Source organism: Phalaenopsis equestris, unplaced genomic scaffold (assembly GCF_001263595.1).
Source record: "Phalaenopsis equestris unplaced genomic scaffold, ASM126359v1 Scaffold001221, whole genome shotgun sequence".
NCBI classification, from domain to species: domain Eukaryota; kingdom Viridiplantae; phylum Streptophyta; class Magnoliopsida; order Asparagales; family Orchidaceae; genus Phalaenopsis; species Phalaenopsis equestris.
The window spans coordinates 152,583-163,847 of record NW_018165660.1 but is presented as its reverse complement, the minus strand read 5'-3'; the positions used below and the strand labels follow the sequence as shown (position 1 = coordinate 163,847).

At 36.6% G+C, this 11,265-nt stretch overlaps 1 protein-coding gene across 1 annotated transcript in view; it reads left to right on the top strand.

The window, feature by feature from the left end:
- The first annotated feature begins 356 nt into the window (after positions 1–356).
- LOC110033552 (polyadenylate-binding protein 2) overlaps positions 357–11,265 on the top strand; it is a 61,018-nt gene continuing 50,109 nt past the window's right edge. Inside the window, exons 1-3 of the mRNA XM_020737573.1 lie at positions 357–548; positions 662–764; positions 7,379–7,449. Coding sequence (XP_020593232.1) covers positions 426–548; positions 662–764; positions 7,379–7,449 — 297 coding nt within the window. The 5' untranslated portion in view covers positions 357–425. The remainder of the gene's footprint in view (positions 549–661; positions 765–7,378; positions 7,450–11,265) is intronic.

Here is an 11,265-nt window from a genome sequence, read left to right as displayed (position 1 = left end):
AGGACGAGTCCCCATTGCCTTTTTTCCCTTTTAAGATTTTTTTCAAGTAAGAAAAATTAGTATGTTATCTCACAACTTTTTCTTTTATTTGTGTATATGGAGTATATTCGTGAATACTTAAATTATCACTTTATTGTCCTAAATTTTTTAGCATCCATTAATATTATATATGTAAAAAAATCTATAATAATAAATAACTAAACTTTATTTAAAAAACATTTAAAATATTAATCTGGGAAGGACTTGTGATCCATTAATTAAATGACTGGATTGCGTTTCTAGTATCATAAAATTAAGTTATTTATAGCAAATCATTTAAAAAAAACTAATCCACAAATAATTAGGCAGGTTGAGGAGCAACACCTGTAACCAGCGTGACGTATAATTGGGCTAGTAGCACCCGCAATCTTAGAAGCGAACGGGAGATGGACGAAGACGAGCACGAGGTGTATGGTGCAGAGATCCCTGACGTGACGGAGATGGAGACCGATATGGAGACACTGAACGCCGACGTCGAGATAGCAAGGGTCGATGTCGACGCCCTCAAGGTTTCTGAAATTCCTGTTTCCTGATCTAAATCTAACCCTAGCTGTTCCCAATTCCTAATTCGAAACTAATGGTTGTTGCTATGGACTCTATATGGTTTTTGTTCTGGTTGCAGGAGCTCGGCGAAATGAAGAAGCGTCTGAAGGATATGGAGGAGGAAGCTGCCGCGCTTCGTGAAATGCAGGCCAAGGTTGAGAGGGAGATGGGAGCCACGCAAGGTTCGCCTTCTTTCTTTAGTATTATTATTGTTTTTAACATGCTTTAATAATAAGCTGCATCTCTTTTTAGTTTATTCATATGTCTCGTATTTATGCTTCCAGTATTGGAACGATATAATATTATGTTATTAGGAGATGATATCGGTATGCGTTGTGGCTTTTTAAGCTATAACTACCCTAAACCCTAAACCCTAAACCCTAAACCCTAAACCCTAAACCCTTAAGCTATAACTATTTATGCTTCCAGTATTGGAACGATATAATATTATGTTATTAGGAGATGATATCGGTATGCGTTGTGGCTTTTTAAGCTATAACTATATAAGGACAATTTAGTTTTATTTTTTGGGCTGCGGTTAAATGTAAGATCATCACAATGGCAATATATATATATATATGTATGTATATGAGTAGTATTTCTAAAAATTTTGATTGACTACTAGGTTACAAAAATTTATTCAATTAAAATTATTAGTTTAAAAAATATATATATATTATTTGTTACATAGTAATAAACCAAACATGTATAACTTATCAAAGCAAGCTCTGACACTGATTTCAATCACTCTGAACGAAGTAAGCCTGTATAGATTGTCTTTGAACACTTCTTGCTCAAATCCTTGTTCTTGTTTTTGTTAGTCTTTACGGTCTGCTAGGATTTATGCCATAATTAGATTTAGTCCTGTGCAAATATAGATAATGAATCTAGTTTTCTGTAGATTTCTTACATTGCTTCTATGACAAAATTTTTTTTTTGGAGATAGCTCATAAACCGAGGGTTTTGAGATCAACAAAAGCAATTTACCTTTATAAAGAAGTGCTAACTATGTGGGAATGTGTTGAGCACATGAAGTAATAGTTGTTAAGTCACCGGACAATCCTAAGGTGAAACATAAATCTTGATGCAATTTTTTGATCTTAAAGCACCTAAGTATTTGAATTAAAAACTTATGTAATCGACTTCAAGACCATTTGGACTCTATTTTCACCAAACTTATTGTAGATAAGAGCATCTTGATGAGATAAATTTAATAATACCAAGAATATCTTGATCTAATTCTAATCAAAACTAAATCAAGCATTCAAATATGGCTGATAAATTTTACAAAATAAGCTGAGAGACCAAATATTCTTTGAATTTTGCATGCTTATAGTTAGCATGAGAAGTTTCACAAAAAAATTTCAATGTTGATCTAAACTCCCCATATGGTATAGCTGAACTTATACTCTTCAAGCATGGCTATAGTGACAAATTTAAAATGTATGGATAGTTTAAATATAAGGCCCCGTTTGGCGCAGCTGTGGGAGAGCAGCGCGCAAGTTGCCGCTGTTTTCGTTCGTTTGACGCGGCGGCGGGGGAGCTACAAGTGAGAGGCACGGCGGATTTAAAAAAAAAGCTGGCCATAGGTTATACCCCGCCGCCGACGTTTCTCGTATTCCTTTTACCTTGCTGGCCCGATCCGGTCTTCTCTCTCCTCTTCCCCCTCTTCTCTAGTGTGGAAGTCGCGAGGAGCTCGCCGGAGAAGAAGGCATCGACGGGACCAACGGCGTGTGAGGGAGAAGACGTGTTCGTGAGACTTATGAATTTACTCGAATTTACTAATTTGGCATTAAGGTAAGTAAAATGGGGAAGAAGCATGATTTCGTATTCTGTGAGATTTAGGTTAGATCCTTCTGCAACAGCCAAAATAATCTTTTCCCTCAATTCAGGTGTTCCTGCAGAAGGATCTAACCTAAATCCTTTACTAAACATAGGTAGAATGATCATTTTTTCTAAAACGGTTGCCCCACACCTGTTTTCACATAGCTGCAACAAAGAGATAACTAGCTTCCCCGCAGCAGTTTTATGGGGCAGCGCAGCTGCAGCTAAAATGCTGAGAAGTTGCAGCTACCCCAAACAGACCCTAAATCATTTTTATCTTTGATTTTGACAATGCACAACAACTATCACATTCAATTAAGTTGCAACCAATTCCAGGGGACTTACTTTGATCTTTTTTCATCACAAAATAAAGATATTGAGTAATAATTTGACGAACAATCTAAGATAGATCCAAATTTTTATTAATGGATTTTACTTGGCCTTTCTTGTAATAATTTAAGTTCTTGGGGTGATATTTCATGCCAACAACTTAAATTTTGCTATTGTTCCTTAGGGAATTTTCATAATGCTTTTCATGATTATCAATATTTGATGGTTATGGGAGTTTGTTTAAGCTACAAAAAGTAAAGTCCAAGACTTAGGAAGGCATATGAGGAAATGTCAAAGTGTACCTACTCATGGATATGATTCTTGTTAGAAGGTTTTTATGAGTGTATGTGGTTCATAGGTTCTCCACTCATTTAAAAATCATAGAAGAGAAATATCTTCACCTTTTCACGAACTTTAGAAGACAATTATTCTTTCTAATAATGTGATTCTTAATTTTCAATAAGATGTATTTTTTGTTCTTTGTCAACATCCACTCATTTAGAACCATTTAGTAATTTGTTTTATGATTTTATCCTTTATTTTTTATTGTTTTTTTTCTTAAATTCTTGAATGTGTCAACTTCTTTCTCATTAAAATTTTTGTTTTAGGATTGGGTGTGAGCTCTAAAAGGCTCACGCTCTTTGATTGTATTACACTCTTAAGGAGTTTTTGAAAAGAATTATGAGTTTTAGGCAAGTTTTTCAGAGATTTCCTTTAGTCAGTTGATTAGAATTTATCAAAATTTGGGATTCTATGATCTCTTATGATTACATACCTACATGGTCAATTGCATTCTCACACGCAGGTAAAGAATACTCTTGATTTAGTATGATATAATCACTTTAGGTAAAAAATTATCATAAAAGGGGACTAGTGGTCACTCAGATTAAAAATCTCATGGTTCCATTACCGTAAGTAGGCCTAGTAGATCTAATCTACCAATGGCAGAGGGCTTATGTCTGAACTTCAAAGAAGCCTGATTAGCTATCATGAATTTTCTTCTCTCAGATATCTTGAGTAGACTAGAGTGATTATTTGCCAAAGGATATATATTTTCTTGCTGAAGTTTGGAATTCATTTTGGCTTGAATAGGCTTCTAAGGGACAAAGCATGACTGGTTGCTGTTTAGTGCTATTAAAAATGATTGACAATGGCTTGTAAGCATGCAGTGGAGCTTCTTTTTTAAGTGAATTAGAGGCCCACAGCATGGATGATTGTGGCTCAAAGGCATTAGTCATTTTTAATTATGGTTTAGAGGAATGACATGACTCATGATGACTCAGAGGAAGGACATTATCAATTCAATCATCTAAGAGCATACTTGGGCTTAGCTTGAAAAGGGAATGACTGAAGAACCCACTTGGTTTATGTGAATTTTTTGCTATTGTCACTATTTTCTATGTATATCCATATTAGGCATTTGATGATGTAGTTGCTCATTGATGATTAATTTCTTGCTTCTAAGGTGATTCAATCTCCAATAGAGGAATTTATTTTATATCCATAGGATGCGTTGGGAAGGGATATTTGAATTAAGCTTGCGTTTCAGGTGAGAGTTCACCCTTCATCATGAGGTGGCTTAGGCATAGGTTGGATGCAACACTTCGATGAGCATTGAGCTCACTCGAAATGATTGATTAGGGTTGGTGGGTTAATACCAAATCATTTGCACTTGTAAGTTTGATGTTTCTCCACCATTTTACTTGATTTAGTAGACTTGCTTACTGTAAGCAACTCTCCAATTCAGTAGACTTGATGGTTAATTGGATCATTTGTGTTTATTTTAAAATATACAGATTACGTCATGCAGGAAGGTTTAAAGAGGCCATAATTTTGTATCAGGCCATAAACTTGGCCTTATGTTTTGTCTTTCATCATGGAGAAGGCTTTTTGGGATTTACAAACTTGCGAGAAGGGAAGCCTAATAGCATTACAGAAAACTTTGATAGACAATGAAGGCTCATGAATGGGGTTTGCAGCCCAATAGATCGGGGATGTCTGAAAGATGGGGTTTCCATCTTTAAGAGAGAGAAAACCAAGCTTGAACTCACGCTGCAGATAACGAAAACCCAATGGTTTTAATGTTGGGGCATTTACTTCATTGTTTTTACGTATTCACATAACTAACGCAGAAATTATGATATTTTTATATATAATTCTAAGAAATTTAAATTACATAAAAATATTATTAACATTTACTCTTTTAAAGTGAAATGCTCTTTGGCACGCATATGTTTTGATGAAATCAAATATTGAAGTGTTGTAAAGTGATATTAAAATCTTGGTATTATATATGTAGATATATAAAATTTTTTGTGGAATGGATGTAAATCCTTCTTTAATGTTTGGCAAATGAAAAATTTTAAAGAATTCGTTTGGAGGGATTTGAATAGTTTAAATTTTGTTAAAAGGGCACCCTTTTATTCTTTTCTCCGCTAGCCCTGTACTTGTGTAGAACAATACTGTATGTTTCAGAGATTCAGTTAGTGCAAAAACTTAAATTTAAGGCTTAAAACATATGCAAATTTAATGTATTGTCTGAGTAACGCTGATTGACCATATATGCTATCAAGACATGTGAGAGTTTGGAATTTTGTCTCACATTCGATGCCTGAAATATATTGCAGTATAAAAATATCAAGTGGTTGGCTTCACCTATAAAGTTAATCTTTTGGTTTGAAAATGAGTTTGACTATTGGTGTATTTGGCCTAACTTTTATCATCTTTTGGCTGATATTCTGTAGTAAGTAATATCAGAGCAATAGTTTTGCTAGGATTGAGTAGGTCACGTGGTTTATGATTCCCATAAGACTTGGTTAGCTTCTACAAAGATTGAGGAATGTTCAAGATCAGGTTACTATCATAATGCCTTTAGATGATTGAGTGAGCTCTTGATATTTGATTTTCAATCCAGTTAAAAATCATCCACTTAAGGGGGAGTTATGGCCGATTTTTCTAGTTCCCATGTGATAGATTTTCAATTCACTCTGGATGGTTGAAAATTACATTTGTGTAGGGATACCAAATTGTTGGCCACACTAAAAACCTCAAAATGTGTTTGACCACTTATTTGACTCAATTTCAGTCCTCATTCTCTAACATAAACACCCAATTATAGTGCTTTCATACAAGCTTTGGAAGTTTTTTAGGTGTATATCATGGTTTTTTCACTGATTTCTTTCTGTACATTCAGTGATGACTGAGGGTAGGCTCACACTGACCTCACCCGACTTGATATGAGATTTTTTAATTTTAGGATGTTAAATATTCTAGAGCACTCAGGGTAAAGAACTTTTGAAATTTTATACATTTTTCTTAGGTTTTATTTCTTTGTAGTCCAGCATTGACTTACAATTGCTTTCAAAGTCACTACAGTAGTTTGATGATATTTGAATGGCGTGCACACAGTTACATTTTGGCCAAGTATCTTGTTCCCAAAATGTTGCTATTACTTTTGTAGAGCCTTCTAGTAGGGTGTTATAGGGGGTGAGCTATTCTATGCCAACCATGTCCTGAAGGTCGTGGGTAGCTAGTGCTAAGAATTATTGCTCCATTTAAGGGTCTGTATGCCATGCTCCACTGGTTGTATATGGGCCATAGCTGATCATGATTCTACTGGTCATTGGACATATGATGAAGTTGAGGTTGACTTATTAAATTGTTCCCACTAAAGGCTTGATAACATAGGGATCTCACTACCACATTGATTCCAAAGGTCATGCATGGGTGGCATTGTAGGCCTCACATCTATGGGATTGTTGGCATCATTTAGGTACACTGAATTGCATTAACCACTAAGAAGTTGGTTAGATTTTTTGGATACATATAGGGTCCTTATGGTCCTACGGAATTAGTCTCATTTTAGGTTTTAAATAAACTTTTGTGGTCTTGTTAGTTTCCGCAACCTATTATATTTCCTTAATTCTAGCTGTAGTTTTGCATTCTTTTGCTTAGCATACTTTATGTACTTTTTTTCTGTATACGTGATTATTCTTCTAGTTGAAGATCAAAATTTGGGAGGTTTATATGCTAAGAGGTGAAAACATAAGCTGGCGTATTTTATATCCAAGAGAGTTTTACAGAAATGTATCCACTTCTTGCATTCCTTTTTCTGATCCAATGTCAGAGATATTCAGTTAGTTATCAATGTCAAATTGCAAATTTTGTGGGATCTCCTTAAGCTGTGACCTTTTGGGAAGCAGAGATGCAGCAAGCATATCTAGATGACTGCCTAAAATTTACATGTTGGTAAAAATTGCTTTGGAAATTAAATCGTATCCTTATCTTTTTAGATAACTAATGGAAGAATAAAAAGTGTCTCTATCTTTCAGACTTGGATAAGAACATGATTTCTATTCTGTATTCTAACCTTTCACTTTTTTTTTAATATTTCACCTTTTCTAAGAAATAATCATTGTAAATGGTTTTGTTGAAGCTCATTTTAGCCCTTTTACTGTATTGTAATTGCTATTTGTATTTTGGTTTTTGCTTTTCTTATTATATTATGTTTTTACCATTTTGTTTTTGCTATACGCATAATTTTTCAATTACAACAGAATATGAAAGCTTCCTCTTGTTTTCTTCTGCTCATAATTTTATTCTCGCATTTTGACCAACTTTTTCTCCTGGATCATGTTGATAGATCCTGCAAATGTTGTAGCACCTGGAGCAAATAGGGAGGAGGTGGATTGCAGATCAGTTTTTGTTGGTAATGTATGTCTTATTATCCAATTAGCTCTATAATATAAAAGTTATTATAAGTTTATGAATGCTATTAAGTATGATTTGTTCCAGGACATGAATATGCTCCCGTTTAAGGCCCAATCCATACATCTCTATCATCTATGTCAGAATTATTTAGCTTTTTTGAGGCTTTTAAGCTAAGGATGAAGGATGTTTTGTGCTGTTGGTAATTTAGTTAGATCACCTCGTTATATTTTACTTTTCACATGTAATTTAAATTAGATATTCTTTGTTATTCTGCAAATGCATGGTGGTTTTTTGTGATAAGAATTTTACTGCAATTTTATTCTATGTATTGAAGGAAATGTAGCTTCCTTGATTTGATAATTTAGTATCTAACCTGTGATCGTGCGGTGAAATCCTCATGATAAGAATTCTAGAATTGCTATTTGGGGTAGAAATTACTATGGATAAAACTCCGTGAAATAATATGAGCGCATGCTTTGGCGCTTCCTCATTTTTATCCTTGGAATAGAACTCCGATTGATGTTAGATTACTGTGTAATCCACTTCATTGTGTAATTCCCTTAAGCCGTTGCATGATTCACTTTGTGTGAGCGCGTAGTTATGTAAAAGCTAGTTTTAGTTGCATGGGGATGAAACGAAGGTAGCGGAGAGTAATCGAACAATTGAGCAGCAGAAGAGGAAATGAAGAATTGAGGAAGAGGAAAGGAGGGGTTGAGAAAATAATGAAGGGAGGAGATGAAGCGAGAAGTGTCGGGAAGCCAAGGAGGTGAACATCGCTTATAAAGAGTTGCAAACGACTTACTTGAGAGTCGACGAGGGAAGCGGAACTTCCATGATCTTGTGGCTGCAGTGAGTGTGGCTAGGTCGAAGAGAAGGGGGTGTAGAGAGCTCGTACGGGAGAGGATCCTTGTGCTCCGTATTCTTCTTGATCTCGATTGACCAAGTCGAAGGAGAAGAAAGGGAGGAAGAATGAGCTGTGATAGTTTGTGCGAGGAGCCGAGTGCAGTGGAGAGAATTAACGTGCGAAGGAAGAAGGCGTGCGGGTGTTGAGCCGAGCCAGAGCTCTCACCTGTTAAATTTTTTTGCTTGTTAGGGTTCAACTGAAGAAGGGAGAATATTGGCTACGCTCGAGAGCTCCGCTAGGGTTTCCAATGGCAATTTCGGTCGCAATTGATACCGCTGGAAGGAGAGGAATCATCGACTCTCGCTCCATCCGTCTGTGTCTTCGTCGGCGTCGACGTCGCTGCCCACTGTGCGCGTCGTCGTCCATCGACATCGCTACACCTGCTCGATATCGCTACTCACAACTTCGTCTGCGCCCTTTTTTTTCTGTTTCGGCGCTGCTCTGCTTCTGCTCCTGTTTCGACTTCGGCGCTGCTGCTTTTGCGCCCGCCCGACAGCTCCTCTGCACTTGACAGTAGTTTAACCACAACCTCTGACCTCTGATGGCATTTCCTTCTTCTATGGTGGAGCCGAATAAAGTCTCCCTTTGCCCCCGTGGGGGGTAACCCTCAAGTGGAGTCCGCAGTGGGATTCCCCTCAAGTTGTAAGGAATCTCGTGTGGGCACTGATCATTGTCCTTTTAGTAAGAATGAGAGTAGTAAATGTGGAAAAGAAGCAATCTTTTTCTCTGAATCAGAAATTTTCACTCTGATGGAAAAATTCAAGCGCCCGACAGCTCCTCAGCCTGCCTTTCAGCAACCTCGCAACAGTTCAACGCCTACAACCTCTGATGGTGTTTCCTTCTTCTTTGTTTGTGCCGGACAAAGTCTCATTTGCCTGCGTGGTGGGTAACCCTCAGGAGGAGTCCGCAGTGGTATTCACCTCAAGTTATAAGGAATGTCATGATGGTGCAGATGATTGTCCTTTTATTAAGAAGGGAAGTAGGAAATGAGGAAAAAAATCAATTTTTTTCTCTGAATCAAAAATATCTACTATGACGGAAAAATTCAAGTTTGCTCTTATTGGCAAATTTCAATGGGGGCACCCTTCTATGGATGTTATCGAAAAGATGTTGATGATCTTAAGTTAGTAGGCAAGTGGAAAGTGAGACTCATGGATATGAGACATGTGTTGATCCAACTAATAGTGGCTGAAGACTACATCAAGATTTTCTCCAAGAAATATCTTAATATCGAAGGCAAATCAATGAAGTTACTCAAGTGGTCTCCTAATTTCGACCCAAATCATGAAACTCCCACTGTACCGGTATGGTTTAGTTTACTTGGTCTCAAGCTGCATTTTTTCACCATCAGGTTCTCTAATCTATTGGGGTCATTCTTGGGGATCCTTTGAAACTAGACTGCCTACTTTCAACCTAATCATACCCTCGGTGGCCAGAATACTTGTGAAAAAGGATATTATTTTACCTGATATTGCTGAAGTTTGGCTGGGCATAACCGATAATGGTTATTGACAACAAATCATCATGGTACACAAACCCTCATATTGTACACACTGTAAGATGTTTGGTCATATCCTTGCTAAATGCAACAAACGTCATCAAACGTTGCTAAATGCAACAAACGTCATCCTAATGTGAAATCTAAGGTTCAAGTAAATAAGGATGGGTCTAACCCCACTGCTGTGGACATTTTAGCTTTACCTGAGGAGGATACTACCAGACATGAGGTGTCTGTTGCCCCTGAGGATCCTCCCATGAAACTGTTGTTACTGCTACTACGAGTGATGAGATGCCGACACCTACAAAATCCATACAAAACAATATTGATGGACTCTTACCTATAAATGATGGTGTTTAGACTGATAATCAGAAGAGCCTCGCAGCTCCACTTCTTCAAGAAGTATCCGGTGTAGCGGCAACTCATACTTCACATATTCCAGAACCTACCGTGGGTACTACTATTGGTAATTCTTCTTCTTAAGCTCTATCCCATCATGCTGATTCTTCGGAGGAGGAATAACAGGTTTACACTTCTTGGAGGAAGAAGAAGAATGTAGATCTACTAGAGCTCAGGAGTATTATGGATGATACTTTGGTTACTACGGGTAATGATCAGTATCTTACCAATCTGCTAGCTGGATCCCTACCGAGAATTAGAGCTAGAGGCAAGACTAGATTGAGATGACCCACACTTTTTCAACGCCTTGGTGGTTTTTTGAGTTTTTTCTTTTATTTCTATATGTACCTATCTTTTACTTTTTTTGATGTTTGTATTAGTTTGAAATCAGTAGTTGATCATTAAAGCAAGCGACAACTACTACCGTTGCTTTTACATCGTTGTAGTAGTTGTCGCTTGCTTTGACATTGATTCTGTAAAAGTTGTTCAGGAATAACTCTGACGTTTTTCGAATTGTTGCTGAAGTTGTATTTTTTGGGCGCAGAAGGATTTGACTTCAGGATTGAATTTCCATTAACTCCTAATATCATCGTCATTTCTTTAATTCTTTCTTTCTGAGCTTAAGCAGATTTCAAAATTTTGGTCGTGTGATCAAAATATTTTTTACTTTCCAAAGATATTTCTGAATCAATTAATAACCAACCAAAAGACTCAAGATCGCTGAACTTTTTCCTGAGTATAATATCCTGAAAATTTTCTTAAGAGAGTATTCCAAGTCTTATTAATTAGGGGAAATTTGGACACCAATTTTTGATTGTACATCCACCTCAAGCTTCTTCTCAGGGAGACTTTTCTTTTTGCTTTGATTTCTTTTTTTTTATCATTTCCCCTTCTTTTGTTGAGAATTACTATATCTGGTAGAGCAAGATTTAAAGATTTTGAATGTCTGAATTGAGACACCAATTTTTGATTTTATGCTCACCTCAAGCTTCTTCTCAGGGGACTCACATTTTTCTTT